This window comes from Musca domestica, unplaced genomic scaffold, assembly GCF_030504385.1.
Source record: "Musca domestica strain aabys unplaced genomic scaffold, Musca_domestica.polishedcontigs.V.1.1 33, whole genome shotgun sequence".
NCBI classification, from domain to species: Eukaryota; Metazoa; Arthropoda; class Insecta; order Diptera; family Muscidae; genus Musca; species Musca domestica.
In genome coordinates, this window is record NW_026712312.1 from 2733185 (window position 1) to 2749657 (window position 16473).

The following is a 16473-nucleotide window of genomic DNA, read 5'->3' on the forward strand; positions in this document are numbered from 1 at the left end:
CAAAACTGGAATACGAATGGTACTGAGGACATTTTTTTCTGGTTCCGGATCATCTTCGTAGATTTCATCCCATCCCGATATTTGCAATAAATCTCCAGATTGCAAAGGTTCCGAGCAGAGATAAGTGTTGCGTATGTTGCGACCCTTTGGAAGAGGCGAATTTAATTTCAAAACCGCCACATTGTTGCCCAAGGGATTTGTGGCATCGAATTCGGGATGCAGAGTTAATTTTTCAATGCTTCGTGAAACACCTTCCTCGGAGAGGGAACTGGCTCCAGCAACCACATTGATGTGTTGATAATCACGATCCAAGAAACAATGAGCCGCACTTACCACAAAGTCCATGGCGACCAGGGTGCCACTGCAAAACGTCTCACCCTTCTCATTTCGAAGTTGTACCAAATATGGGGCTTTGTCAATTGCTATAATATCGCCATTGATAATCCGAGATGTTCCAATTTTCGTTGCCCTTCTCGCCAGAGCTGAGGTTAGGAAAAATGTACAAATTAGAAATAATTTAATGCTCATCCTCTTGGTGGTGTTTGAAAGACTGCAATGTGGAACGGTAACTTCGGCGAAGATTATTTTGATTATTTTGAGAAGCAGTTGTTTAAATATTTGAAATGCATTTCGTGTGGTTAAATAAAAAATATTGTTTTTATGATCGAGAACATCATAGCCGAATATTTTGTTTCATATTTAAATGTAAAATTGGTAGAGTCGGGATGGGTCGACCACTTTATACCCTAAAACACTATAAGTTGCAGTAAATAGTAAGTTGTGAAATAAGTAATGGGTTTTATCCTTCTGTAGAGCTTTCCAAAATTGACATCGTAAAGTAACCTGTAGAGAGGCAGAAAGTTCCCCTATTCCATGTTTTCATATCCTACAACACTAGGTGTTGGGGGTATTATACGTTTGACTGGGTCAAAAATTATGTAACACCTCGAAATAATGGTTCCCGACATAGGAAACTATGTATGGATCTTCCTATCTCGCCGGGCTGAGTCGATATAGCTATGAACGTCCGTCTGTCTGTCCATGTTAATTTGTAAGCACTATACAGGTCGCAATTATGGCTCGATTCTCACGAAACTAAAAATGTAGGTGGGTTTAGGGTCAGAATAGAAGCCTATTGTTTTTAGAGATGATTGCACAATATTTAGGGGTTGAAATGGTCCAATGCACAAAAAATTCCAGATTTACAGTTGCTCTACAGGTCGCAATTATAGACCAATCGTCCCGGAATTTAGCATGGGGCTGACCAGCCCTATAGGTCAGAAGCCTGGATACCTATCAGCACGACACAGAATGTAAATATAAGGAATATATCCCTTGTAAAAACAAAGGGAATATTTGTGCAGGACAGTATTGCATTACTTCAAATAATCGAATAAAATGTGTTCGGATCTAAGGAGGTTTTCCAATATATTATAGTGTTGTAGGACATCAGATGGTCGGCCACGCACGACTATAGCCTTTGCAGGGTAAGATAAAAACAGCAACAAAGTCAAACGCCATAATTTTTACATTTTTTAGGTTTTATTGAATGAAAGCCAAAAATGTCGGAAATAGCATCAATTTTTAGAATAAGTTTAGATTTGTTCGAATTGGTCACCTTTGGCACGAATTATGGCCTTCAAACGACCAATGAAACAGTCACACGCTGACCGAATGTTGTTCTGCGGTATTTTGGCCCATTCCCGGCGAAGCGCTTGCTTGAGGTGATCGACACTTTGATATTTTTTAGTGCCAACCTTGCTTTCCAAAATACTCCAGACACAATAGTCGAAGTCGAACGGATTAGGATTTTGTAACCAATTTGGGTGGCCACTGCGATGGTGCTGAGTCCTGTTGGATTGCGTGCCCAAGGCTTTAATATTTGGATGACCAGTCGCGTGATGTATGGAGCAAAAACTGGTAGAAGTTTCGACAACGCAGTCTGACCGGAGACTATTCTGGTGCCGTGGGTGTCAGGAGCCCCTAGATCTGTTGATCTAGCCTGACTATGGAGATGCCCCTGTTTTGGGTGCAAGGCGGTGCTTGTGGTTTATATCCAAATCGCGGGTAGAGCTTTGGCTCGATGTGGTGTTGCATTTCTCAACCGGGTGCTGCGTCCCATAGAGCAGCAGAGGTGTGAAATAGTCCTCGAACTCTTACCAAGAGGGAAATGAAGCCTACCACTCTCCAAGAGAAATGGGTAATTCCAAAGGGACGCTAGCTGACGCATAGAATAGCGACCCCTATGTAATGGTGCATTATGGCTGAAGCCGTCAAGGCGATAATTATGTAAAACACCCCGACATCTCCCTCCAGAATATTTTCGCGATAATATTCGGCATTTATTCTGATGCCACGGTCGATTAATACGAGCTGAGAGCGACCATTGGCTGTTTTGGCGGCCCACACTATCACCATGGTCGGCGCTTGAGTTCTGGTGGCCAACCGAAGGTGCACATTTTTAGCTGAAATCTTTTGCATTTTTTTTTTATCTCACCCTGTATATAAAATTTTGGAAGATGGAGATACAGTTTTAGAGCGCTTTCAAAACGCCAATAAATGTGTCTTCTTTTTCTAGTTCAATTTTTTGCTAGCCTTACATAGCATTACCATACCCAAAAGGAACTAGAAAAATTCCGAAAAGTTTTGACAAGGGTGGGGGGGGTGTGTGTGGTACTTAGCCTTTTTTCGTAGGATATTTAGAGATATAGACTTTCAGAACGCCTTCTATAGTTCCATTTTCATAATTCCTTCGTCTGATATCTGCTTCAGGATTTAAACGTTGTTTTTTTTTTTAATTTGTCGAAGAATTAACAGATATTTTCACCGATATTTTCAATTTTCGCAACTGACCTAACTTTTACACAAATATATTGTAGGGTACCTACAGATCCACTCAATTCTCTATATACCCTTAAATATTTATTCCAAACAACATAAAAGTTCGCCATAAAATATAAAACAATGAATATTTTTTTGTGTTTTGACGGGAAGTCACAGGTGTTTTGGATTCAGAATAGCATAGAACTCGCATCGAAAAACAACAACCCCCAAATCGCTAAATAACGAACCTTCATTTCTCTATTTGAGCTTGAAAATGCGTTTACTTGGAGTATCGCTTTCTGTGGCTGTTCTCTTACTCGTCTGCTCAGCCACTCAAGCTGTGTGGAGGCCGCCAAAGGTGCGCCTGGTAAATGGCTACAGTATTCCCATTGAACAGGCCCCCTATATTGTACAGCTAAGGAATACCACAAACACTCACTTCTGTAGCGGCACATTGGTAACGCCGAAACATGTGGTGACCGCCGCGCATTGTTTTGATGAAAATAGTACCAAGGGTGTAAAAATTGTGGCTGGAGCCAATACTCCCAAGGAGATCGGAATTCAAAAACAGGTTGTAAAGGTAACGTTGCATCCTAAATATGATGCCACAACCTACGATATGGATGTGGCTGTTTTGGAATTAAATGAACCAATAACTGAAGAGAATCGGGTTCGTACAATCCCATTGTGCGGTGCACCCATAAGGCCTGGAGATGTAATCGATGTCCCTGGATGGGATACCCCCACCAAAGATTATAAATTTAACTCCGATAGTTTACATACTGTTCGTCTGAATGTTATATCTGAAGCCGCTTGCACCTATAGATTGGCCCATGACCCCTATGGTCTGGATAAATCAATGTTTTGCGCCTTGACTTCGGAGGAGGATGTCTGCAGTGGAGATTCTGGTGGACCAGCCGTCAGAGATGGCGAATTATGTGGCATTATTTCATGGGGTCATGGTTGTGCTGAAGATTATGCTGCCGGAGTGTTTATTAACGTGAATCTGGTGCGTGATTTTATTGAGGCAAATTTGAAAATGTAAAATTCAAAAATAAAATGTATTTAAAGTGAAATGCAATATCAGAATTTTGTGAGAGTTTTGGGAAGATGGGTTGTACGAGGAGCAGTGGGTCAAAAAAAATGGAATAAAACGTAACACGTGGGACGAATTTTTCCGAAAATGAAGGACCGATATTATCCATCTCCGATCGATACAAGATATTGCTATGTACAAAATGGGGACAAAGCCGGATTCACCCTTTGAGCAAAGAGAGAGAGAGGAGAGAGAGAGAAACTAAATCGACTCCAAATCTCCTGAATAAAATTTTGACAAGACTTATTTCGAGTAGACATATTTTGACCGTATCAATATTATTTTAGCCCCGGTAGTCATTTGGCTAAGGGTATTTTGATCTGCAGATGAGTTGTAAAATCTTTATGTGGAAGACCTCTTTTATCTGTGGGGACCTCTCAAATGTCTAGAGAACCTGAAAACCTCCATCTTAAAAAAAAACAAGTTAAAAAGTATCAGTCGGTTTTGCCGACAGATGTATACCTGGGGAGAGGTGACGGAGGAAATGGCCAGATATATACAATCTTTATAACAGATCATGTTTTCATGGAAATACTGAGATGTGCCAAGTCTGAATAGAATCGGATGTTAATTTGAAGAGAATTAGATGCTTATTTCGGATTTTATAATTGTTTTGGTTATTCGAAACTTCGACCCTTCGCGGGCGAGGTACCAGTAGGAATGCTCCGATCTTTACCATCGTTATAGCAGATCTTGTGTTGATAGAAATTTTGGGACGTGCCAAGAATGAATGGAAATGGATATTAATTTCACGTTTTATGGGCTTCATGAATATTCAATTTATTTTTGTGTGGCAGGTACCAGAAGGAGTGGACCGATATATCCCATCTTCACAACAGATCTTAATTTGGAGAAATAGTGGAATGTGCGAAATATGAAGAGAACCGGATGCTTATCAGGGATTCTATGATCGTTTTGGTGTTTCAAAAATTTGACCCTTTGTGGGAGAGGTACCAGAAGGAATGGTCCGATCTCTACCATCTTTATAACAGATCTTTTGCTGATAGGAATATTGAAATGCGCCAAGTCTGAATAAGATGCTAGTTTCGCGTTTTATGAGCTTCATGGATATTCAAAATTTTGAACATTTGTGGGGGATGTACCAGAAGGAGTGGATCGATATTTTCCATATCCACACCAGACCTTGGGTTAAAAAAAATATTGGGATGTGTGTAATTTGAAGATAATCGAACTCTTACATCGCATTTTATAAGAGGTCAAAATGTTGACCCTTTGTGGGGGAGGTACTAGATGGAGTGGACGGATATTGTCAATTTTCGCACCCGACCTAGCACTGACACAAATATTAGGATATTCAAAGTCGGAGAAAAATCGGATTATACTTTCTCTTTCTGTGCAGTAAAATATATGTTTTTGAAAATTTCGAACAGAAGGAGTGGACCGATATTGCCCATCTCCTAACTTGTTATAAGTTTAATAATAATATCACGATGTATCAGTTTGGACCACTCCCTCTGAGAATTATTGTGAGCACCAGCCAGACAGACGAACGGTCATCGCTAGATCGACTCCAAAGGTCCTGAAACGGATTTGGCCCAAAGAGACCTAGGGTCTAAAACCGATATATAAATGATATATACCCTCTCTAGCCATATGGCTGAGGGTATAAAAAAACATCCATCTAAAGAAGGTTGTTAAGATCATATACCCAGAGAAGAATTCAAAGAATATTCTGTAGAGGACCCCAGGGACCTTTACATTTAGTGGATTTAAAAGAAAGGCCTGCCATCTACGACGTTCTCCCAAAAGTCTCTTATATAGCGAATAACTCAAAAATTATAGATGAACTAAAACCGGATCTCTAATAGGCCTTTCATCCGTAGAAAGGCTCAAAAACACATTTCAATCAGCAGAAGAACTCAAGACGGTCTTCTCTCTGAAGGCGATTTGAAAGAGCTTAAAACCAAAAAAAAAAAAAAAACTTCTTGTTTTGAAATTCTCAAAAAAATTCTGTTATCTGAAAGGGGTTGAAAATGGGGTCTTCTATATGTGGAGGATTTAAGGAACTATCTGTATTTCGAGTAGGAAGTCGTAGAAAAAAATGTTCTTAAAAATCGGCATAAGGATTTTGTGTAAAGACGTTATGAGGTCCTTTTAGATATGCTTCATAGAAAATTCAAGATTTTTCAGGTCCCATGCTTCTTCCGCATTTGACCAGTTTTGGTGGAGATATCAGAAGGAGCGCACCGATATCTCCATTTACGAAGCCACAAGCCATTGCCGCAAAGTTTACAAAAACAAAAAAAAAAACAACAAGCTGCCAGTCTAGTTATATACCGAAATGTGAATCTATACAGTCAATTTTCAATACCAATTGAAATTTGATTTTTTTCCCACCTATTTCACTCCGTTCGGAGTCTAGACCTCGAAAGGTCTCGAAGACCTTGTAAAGGTCTTCTATTTGTAGAATATACTTTGGGACCCCAAAAATTTTTTCAATCTATAGACGACCCGTTTTCCTTTTCTATTCTTAGACTATTTCAAAACGTTTTTCTGTTACTAAAGTCCTCAAATAGTCCTTCAACAGAGGGCTCCAGAAAGAATTCTATTGAAAGAAGGCGTTAAATATATTTTCTATCCCTAAAAAGCCTCGAGAGGGACGCCTAGCAGGTATTCAATAAAGATCTGCACATGTTAGAAGAAGAAGGTCTTCTATACATAAGAGACCTCCAGAGCTGTAGATGATGTCGTTGCTGTAGCAGGACCATATACGGTAGACCTTTTGACTTTATATCAGTGGGAAACTATATTTATGGATTGTCATTAGAATTTATTTATCTCCAGGAGATTCAGTATTTAAAGAATACTCTTTTAAGATCTTCTACCCCCAGAAAACCTTCTGGGGATACATTTTCATAAGATCTGCAGCCATAAAATGCGTTATATTCAAGGAATAAAACAACTTTTTTTGCTTTTTATTAAATCATTTATTCGTTAAGAAACGACAGAGTTACATACAACCCTTCCGCCCATTCTTACTGCTTCAACAAACTATCCATGGCATTGTTGATGAATTCGCGCAAATTGTAGACATCAGCGTAGACACCAGGAGCACCCGAAGCACAACCAGCACCAAATGATACAATACCACAAAGTTCACCGAACAAAATAGCTGGGCCGCCAGAATCACCTTGGCAAGAGTCCTTGCTGCCACCGTTGGCACAGAACATGTAGCTGGTGATGGGGATGCCATAGTAGCGTTGACACGTTTGACGGTTAATAGTGGGAACACGAATTGTAAGCAAATCATGAGAACCAACACCCTTGAACGAGGTGTGACCCCAGCCGGAAACTTGAATCAAATCACCTTGCTCTGGTGGAGCGGAGCACAATGGTACGGTCTTGATGAATTTTCCCACCATAGGACTTTCCAGCTTCAGGATGGCAACATCGGTGTTCAGGGTTTGTTTGTTGTAGGTACCCGATTTGATCATGGACACAACACGGCGTTGGACACCTTCATCGGTTCTGGTATTGGCACCGCCAACAATCTTCAAATGAGCCATCAATTCAGGGGTAAGATCATCGAAACAATGGGCGGCAGTGACCACAATTTCAGGATGAACCAAGGTACCACCACAGAAGGGTTGACTGCCAATTCTCAGCTGGACGATGTAGGGAGCCTGGCTCACATGGATGACATCGCCATCGACAATGCGGGTATTGTCGAGGTCGGCATTGCCACCAGTGAATAGGGCGGCCATAAGGCCCAGAGCCAAACAAATCGGAGAGTACATTGTATTCGATGCTTCAGGAAAGTCTTTGAATGTGGTCTACAGAAATTGCATAGGCTTTTATATGCTATTTTCAAATTGGTTGGTACTCGCAATTCTTTTGTATTGGATTTAGATTCAAAGTCTGTTTCGAAAAATATTTAATCTATGCATTTGCCATCAAAATATATACTGAGCAAATAGTGCCAAAATAATTGCGATTCAATTGTTTTAAGACGCTATACATTTCAGAAGTTTAGATTATGTTTTTATTGTTGCTATCTATGATGGTCTTGGGAAATACCAAAAATTGTTGGCTAATAGAATAATGAATTCACGTAACAAATATCTGTTAAATTATGATGTTATTAAAAGAGTGAAGTATCAAGATGTTTTGCGACATATTTACATAGTCTGCAATGTCTAAACATTTTTTTTTAAATAAATCGCGTAAATTGGTAGCCATTTGCCATATATGTTCTGTCAAAATAAAATTGTAATTTTTTTCTACTACTTTCGAAACATTTTTTATTCTACTCCATTTACTTGGTATACCCTCCACCTTGGAAAGAAGGGTATATTAACTTTGTCATTCCGTTTGTAACATCCTTAAATATTCGTCGTAGACCCCATAAAGTATATACATTCATAATCAGCATAAAATTCTAAGTCGATTTAAAGATGCCCTTCTGTCTGTCTGTCCGTCTGTCTATCCGTCTGTCTGTTGAAATCACGAAACAGCCCACATTATTTGACGTAGAGCGTTAAAATTTAGCAGAACAATTTGTATTGTGTCTAGGTTGGTTGGTATTGAAAATGAGATATATCGGTCCACGTAACGGTACCTCCCGATATTCGGTACTTTCATGATTTATGCCACATTTTTTCACGGATTTGTTTGAAAATTGGTATTTCTAGGTCGTAACGGGTCCCTGTGCGTGTGGCAAAACATTGCATGTATAGGTCCACGTTTTGATATAGCCGCCATATAACGGTACCTCCCGATATTCGGTATTTTGATGATTTTTGACACATTTTTTCATGGATTTGTCTGAAAATTGGTATTTCTAGGTCATAATGGGTCCTAGTTCGTGTGGCGAAACATTGTAATTAAAGTTCTACGATTTGGTATAACCTCAATATAACGGTACCTCCCGATATTCGGCATTTTAATGGTTTTTGCCACATTTCTTCGCGGTTTTGTCTAGAAATTGGTATTTGTAGGTCATAATGGGTCCTAGTTCGTGTGGCGAAACATTGCATGTATGGGTCCATGATTTGGTATAGCCCCCATATAACGGTACCTCCTGATATTCGGTATTTTGATGATTTATGCCACATTTTTTCACGGATTCGTCTGAAAATTGGTATTTGTAGGTCATAACGGTTCCCTGTGTGTGTGGCAAAACATTGCATGTATAGGTCCACGTTTTGGTATAGCCGACATATAAAGGTACCTCCCGATATTCGGTATTTTGGTGATTTTTGACACATTTTTTCACATTAATTATAGTTCTACAATGTGGTATAACCTCCCTATAACGGTACCTCCCGATATTCGGTATTTTAATTTTTTTTGCAACATTTTTTCACTGATTTGTTTAAAAATTGGTATTTGTGGGTCATAATGGTCCTAGTGCGTGTGGCGAAACATTGTAATTATAGTTCTACGAATTGGTATAGCCCCCATATAACGGTACCTCCCGATATTCGGCATTTTAATGGTTTTTCCACATTTCTTCGCGGATTTGTCTAGAAATTGGTATTTGTTGGTCTTAATGGGTTCTAGCTCTTTTGGCGAAACACTGTATGTATAGCTCCACGTTTTTGCCCCATATAGTATTGCCGATATTCGGTATTTTGACGATTTTTGGTACATTTCCCCATGAATATGTCTAAAAATTGGTATATGTGGGTTAAATGGGCTCTAATGTTTCCTTTACCCTATGGTGGACGGTATTAAAAGTTTGGCCCGGCCGAACTTAATGTTTTTTTACTTGTTTTACTTCTAGGATGTTTAGAATTTAAGCCAAACTCAGTCGGTCCATGTATAGTACAGCTCCTTTTTGGTCATAATTTGATAGAGACTATAAATTGAGCTAAATGGGTAAAGTTTGGTACAAATGACTCTTCTGTCTCCTGGTAGGACGATTTTAAGTTTTATGCAATATTAATGCCTCAAAAAAAAGTAAACTAAATGATGGATGCATATTCTTTCTAACCATGTGCGACCAACGGTAGAAAAAATATACTACGGGAATTTTTGCCATTAAAACTGTTCTTCCAGAGCCCACAAGTTCTTGGCATGGTTGCCAAAAAAAAAAAAAAAAAAACTGGAAAATCTACCATTTTTGGTCATAGATTCTCAAAATAAGCTATGTCTCTGAATAAATTTTGTCTCATTGTTGAAACAAGTTAAAAATTATTGGTCAGTTTGCCGACAGATATATACATTCAGCATTTGAAGTTTTTATACCCTACACTAAAAGGTGGTCAGGTGGTGGTTTTTGTACATTTGTTTGTAACAGGCAAAAAGAAACGAGATAGACCCATAGTTTCTTTTGATTATCTGCATATAATCACACTCTGAGTCGATTTATGCATATCCGTCCGTCTGTCCATGTATTTTTGTAAACAAACTACAGGTCACATGCTAAGAATCGGTTCAAATTTATATGTAGCTCCCATATATAGTTTCAACCGATTTTGTGTTAATTGTACACAAATGATCAATATCCGTCGAAATCAACTTGAATTTTGCCACATCCGACCGAATTCAGTCTAGAAGCAAGTGAATCAAATTTGCTGAAAATCGATTCAGATATATCGATATGTCCCATAGATACATCTCATCAGATTTGGTGTTTAAGTCCCTCACATTCGTAATATGCACTCGACAAGAATGATATATGGTACCGGCGATCAGATACTGCTCGAAAATACGTCTATCAAATATTATCGATTTTGATATAGCTCCTATATATATCCCTAATCCGATTTCAGGATTATTGTGCAAATAATGGGACGTACGTTTCCATTTTGTGGAACTCCGAGCACCGATATATATTTTAATATAATCCTTCTCCGAAGTGATATCATGCACTCTATAGCAAGGATATTTGATATAAAAGATTAAAATGTATCCGTCAAAATTAGTGAAAATCGATTCAGAATTGGATATACCTCCCATATATTTTCGGGGAATTTAGGGTGGAATTGTTCCAGAATGGCTTGTCAAATGGAAAAATTTGAAACTCTTAGTGTATAACTCAGAAAATGAGCGAAAAATTTGCATGTCATCGCATGCCGTAAGTATTACGCTTATAACTAAGGAACGGCTAGACTGATTATGATGATAGCGCTGGCGTTACGAATTCAAACTTACAACTCATTTCATTGATTCAGAAATTTCTACCGATATCGGCATTAAGTTCTGCCTTGTCGAACTTTTAATAAACTCCGCCAAAATATTCAATGTTGTACCACCGGAGCTAGAACATACAGATCTATAAATACCAATTTTTGGACAAATCTGTGGAAATGTGGCAAAAATTATTAAAATACTGAATAGCCGGAGGTACCATTATGTGGGGGATATACAAAAAAGTAGACCCATACATACAATATTTTGACACCGGAGCTAGAACTAATTATGACCTACAAATACCAATTTTTAGACAAATTCGTGAAAAAATGTAGCGAAAATCATCAAATTACCGAATATCGGGAGGTACCGTTATAAAGGGGGCCTATATCAAAACGTGGACCTATACGTTCCGACATCATCAAAATACAGAATTTCAGGATGTACCGTTAAAACACTAAAACATGGACCGACATATTTTATTTTCAATACCAACCAATACAAATTGTTCTGCCAATTTGGGGCTCTATGTCAAATAATGTGATCACGAATACTTTATACTTTATGGGACATCCCAATATTTCTCGGCCCACTTCATCTGACCCCTCCCGCATCGAAAAGAGCTAGAATTCTGACATTTAAAATGAGTGTCGCTTTTTGTTTTGAAATTCGAACAATAAGTACTAAAAATAACTATTAGAATTTAAAAACCAGTAAAGAAAGTCCTAAAATCGGGCGGGGCCGATTTTATGATACCCTACACCACTTTGCTAATTCAGTTGAGCTCCACATAACAATTAACAGTTTTTATGGGAGAATTCAATCATACACCCTATGATTATAATTATAATTTAGAGTTCAAAGGACTAAACACGCCGAAGCATTTGTATCTTTTAAATTCGGACTTGTATTGCCTATTCGGTGCAAAATTAATTTGAAATCAGATAAAGATATATATGGGAGCTATATCCAAATCTGAATCGATCTCGATAAAATTTAGCAAAGGTATTTCTGAGCTGTATTTGATATATTTCCCTGAATATCGTTGTTACGATAGAGTGCATATTACGGCTGTGGGTAACAAATACAACAAATCGGATGAACAATATATATGGGAGTTATAGCTATATCTGAACCGAACTTCACCAAATTTGGCGTACTAGCTTCTAGACTCAATTCGGTCATATGTGCCACATTCCATCCCATTTGGGCAAATATTAGACGTTTGGTGCACAATAAAAGGTAAATCGTACGAAGTTATATATGGGAGCTATATCCAAATCTGAACCGATCTCGATAAAATTTAGCAAAGGCATTTCTGAGCTGTATTTGATAAGGCACTAAAAAGTAGGGAAAATACTAAATGGTAGTAAATTTAGAATATGAAGAAATTGAGTTGGAAATCTCAAATGTGGTATTAGGGTTTAAAACAGGTTAAAAAGTATTGGTCGGTTTTGTCAGCATATGTATACCCTCAGCCAATTTGTATGTATATAAATATATTTTGACGTGCTTTATGATTATTCAAACTGTTGACCATTTATAGTGAAGTTGGTCAATATTGCCCATTTCGTATCTGGCCAAAGTACAAGCTACCAGATTTTAAAAATTTTAAGAACAGAACATCGAACACTTATTCTATGGTAATTATTGTTAGTCAATAGTTTAACCAACAACCAAAAAATATTCCAGTGGATTTTTGGTTAACATAAATTTAGATATACTAAGTTCGATGAAAATCGTACCAGGGAGGTACCAGTAGAAGTGGGACGATAATTTTCATATACTTATCAGATATTTGAGTTATATTTAGATAAACCAAGTTTGAATAGAATCACTGACTTATTTCACATGCTATGAGAGATATAATTATTCAAAATGTTGACCCTTTGTGGTAAAGATACTACAAGGAGTAACCCGATATATTCCATCTTCACACGAGATCTGGTGTTAACCAAAATATCGAGATGTGAAACATTGGAAGAAAATAGAATTATTATTCCGCATTTTATAAAAGATAAAATTATTTAAAATGTTGGCCCCTTGTGGGGGGAGGGACCGGAAGGAGTGGACCTACATATTCCATCTTTACGCTAGATTTTGTTTTAGTACAAATATTGGGTTGTGTAAAATTTTAAGGGAATTGGAGGCTCATTCCGCGTTTTGCGAGCTTCATGGTTATTCAACATTTTGACCCGTTGTGGGGGAGGTACTGGAAGAAGTATACCGATAAATCTTATAATCACACCATAGCTTATACGTGGAATTTCTAAAAACCCCTCGTTATCTCACCCCCTGCAAACAAACATTGGTCGAAATGCAATATTTCAAGATTCTATCTTCACCTGGGCGATGGCATCAATCAGTCAATGTATCACTCACTTAAATATTTTCAAACCACATGTTTCGAAATGAATGCTTTAAAATGGCTATAACTCATGAATCAGCAATAACATGCAAAAATTCTGAGTCTTTTTGGAATTTTCCAACATTTTCAATTATTTAATTTGAAAAGCTATTCCGGAACAAATCCAAAAAAAAAAACCTCAAACAAAAAAAAATTTTAATTTTTTTAAAAATTTCGGAGTTTTTTGAAGACTTATCTCAAAATTGTCTTTCGTATAATCCTTCCCAATACAATTACCATTACCAATACAATTTTTTGAATTCTTATCGTTAATTAAAATAATAAAACAAATTTTCATATATTTCGACTTTCAATTTATTTATTCGTAATTAGATAAAATGTGCATTTCAACACTTTCCTACGTCCACTTTACTTCTTCAACAAACTATCCATGGCATTGTTGATGAATTCGCGCAAATTGTAGACATCAGCATAGACACCAGGAGCACCGGAGGCACAACCAGCACCAAATGACACAATACCGCAAAGTTCACCAAACAAGATAGCTGGGCCGCCAGAATCACCTTGGCAAGAGTCCTTGCTGCCACCGTTGGCACAGAACATGTAGCTGGTGATGGGGATGCCATAGTAGCGTTGACACGTTTGACGGTTAATAGTGGGAACACGAATTGTAAGCAAATCATGAGAACCAACACCCTTGAACGAGGTGTGACCCCAGCCGGAAACTTGAATCAAATCACCTTGCTCTGGTGGAGCGGAGCACAATGGTACGGTCTTGATGAATTTTCCCACCATAGGACTTTCCAGCTTCAGGATGGCAACATCGGTGTTCAGGGTTTGTTTGTTGTAGGTACCCGATTTGATCATGGACACAACACGGCGTTGGACACCTTCGTCGGTTCTGGTATTGGCACCGCCAACAATCTTCAAATGAGCCATCAATTCAGGGGTAAGATCATCGAAACAATGGGCAGCAGTGACCACAATTTCGGGATGAACCAAGGTACCACCACAGAAGGGTTGACTGCCAATTCTCAGCTGGACGATGTAGGGAGCCTGGCTCACATGGATGACATCGCCATCGACAATGCGGGTATTGTCGAGGTCGGCATTGCCACCAGTGAATAGGGCAGCCATAAGGCCCAGAGCCAAACAAATCGGAGAGAACATTGTATTCGATGCTTGAGGAAAGTCTTTGAATGTGGTCTACAGAAATTGCATAGGCTTTTATATGCTATTTTCAAATTGGTTGGTACTCGCAATTCTTTTGTATCGGATTTGTATTCTAAGTCTGTTTTGAAAAATATTTAATCTATGCATTTGCCATCAAAATATATACTGAGCAAATAGCGTCAAAATGATTGCGATTCAATTGTTTTAAGACGCCACACATTTCATAATTTCAATTTATGTTTTTTTGTGCCTATAATGGGCTTGGGAAATACCAAAAATTAATGCCCAACGGAATAATGAATTCATGCAACAAATATTAGTTAAATGATGATGTTGCTGAAAAAATGACAAATGCAGATGTTTTGCGGCATATTTGCATAGTCTGCAAAGTCTAAACAAATTTTAAAATGAAGCGCGTCAATTGGTAGCTTTCCAAAGACGCCCTGTCAAATGTAATTTTATTCCTACAAATATAGGAAAATTTTCCTGATTCCACTACTTATTTACTTTTAGAATATTTGGAATTTAAGACAAACTTCTTGGTCTTGGTTATAACATGATAAAGACTACAATTGTCTCAGCCAAAGGCCGGCTACTTAGATATGTAAGAAAATCTCAATTTTATGATTTACAACACTAATATCTTTGGAACTTTAAGAGATGTTAGCACATATGTACCGGATATTATGTCCCAACTTTCGGGTCAAATAAACGGATAACTGGGTATTTCCTCCACGGAAAAATTAATTTCCCTTAATCAGGTTAAAAGTACCTACCTGTGATAAAAATTTCAAAATAATCCCAGCATAGCCCCTAAACTTAACTTGCTCTGATACACCATGAAAGGAAGCATCCACTTTGAGAGGAGGCTGTTTGAACTCTAGCTTCACATGGAAGCTGAACAGTCTGACATTCTTTCAGGTTGAACTCTTGAAGTAAGCGCCCTTTCATAGTTGAGCCTTGCTACTTTTTTCTTTATACCTCAGATCCAAACCTCATATTTCTTTCCTTGTTCAGCTCAAGAGCCCATATTAAATTCAGCAACTCAGCGTCAGCATTCCATAGATGAACTTTAGAGCGTTGCTTTCTCTCATAGTTAAGGATTAATTTCATAGATAGGCTCTAGAACCCGCCATCCTTTCATGGTTGAATTCTGGAGCGTACCTTGCTCTCATAGTTGAGATTTGGAGCTATGCTATTTTAATATGTGAGATTTAAACCTCGGCTACTTTTCCCAGGTGCTCAACTTACAATTTCTTTTCATAGGCCAGCTCTAGAACCCAGCTCCCTTTCATAGGTGAGCTCTAGAGCTCAGCTCCCTTTCATTGGTGAGCTCTAGAGCCCAGCTCCCTTTCATTGGTGAGCTCTAGAGCCCAGCTCCCTTTCATAGGTAAGCTCTAGACCCCAGCTCCTTTTTATAGGTAAACTCTAGAGCCCAGCTCCCTTTCATAGGTGAGCTCTAGAGCCCAGCTCCCTTTCATAGGTGAGCTCTAGAGCTCAGCTCTAGAGTCCAGCTCTAGAGCCTCGCTCCCTTTTATAGGTGAGCTTTAGACCCCAGCTCCCTTTTATAGGTGAGCTCTAGACCCCAGCTCCTTTTTATAGGTGAACTCTAGAGCCCAGCTCCCTTTCATAGGTGAGCTCTAGAGCTCAGCTCCCTTTCATTGGTGAGCTCTAGAGCCCAGCTCCCTTTCATTGGTGAGCTCTAGAGCCCAGCTCCCTTTCATAGGTCAGCTCTAGAGCCCAGCTCCCTTTCATAGGTCAGCTCTAGAGCCCAGCTCCCTTTCATAGGTCAGCTCTAGAGCCCAGCTCCCTTTCATAGGTCAGCTCTAGAGGCCAGCTCCCTTTCATAGGTGAGCTCTAGACCCCAGCTCCTTTTTATAGGTAAACTCTAGAGCCCAGCTCCCTTTCATAGGTG

At 38.7% G+C, this 16473-nt stretch overlaps 3 protein-coding genes across 3 annotated transcripts in view; 1 reads left to right on the forward strand and 2 right to left on the reverse strand.

The window, feature by feature from the left end:
- Positions 1-16473, reverse strand: part of LOC105262173 (M-phase inducer phosphatase) — a 532660-nt gene that overhangs the window by 138477 nt on the left and 377710 nt on the right. The window lies entirely within an intron of this gene.
- LOC109611702 (trypsin 5G1-like) lies at positions 3023-3912 on the forward strand. Its single transcript, XM_020034857.2, has one exon. It carries the CDS (start codon positions 3098-3100, stop codon positions 3866-3868), a length of 771 nt encoding a protein of 256 aa, XP_019890416.2. The 5' UTR covers positions 3023-3097; the 3' UTR covers positions 3869-3912.
- On the reverse strand, positions 6844-7716 carry LOC101897078 (seminase). The gene has a single exon (XM_005175013.3). The coding sequence runs from the start codon at positions 7675-7677 to the stop codon at positions 6916-6918; it is 762 nt and encodes a 253-aa protein (XP_005175070.1). The 5' UTR covers positions 7678-7716; the 3' UTR covers positions 6844-6915.

What these genes read in the sequence shown, in the direction of transcription:
- LOC109611702 (XM_020034857.2), top strand. Translation starts at nt 3,098, where the DNA reads ATGCGTTTACTTGGAGTATCGCTTTCTGTGGCTGTTCTCTTACTCGTC.
- LOC101897078 (XM_005175013.3), bottom strand. Translation starts at nt 7,677, where the DNA reads ATGTACTCTCCGATTTGTTTGGCTCTGGGCCTTATGGCCGCCCTATTC.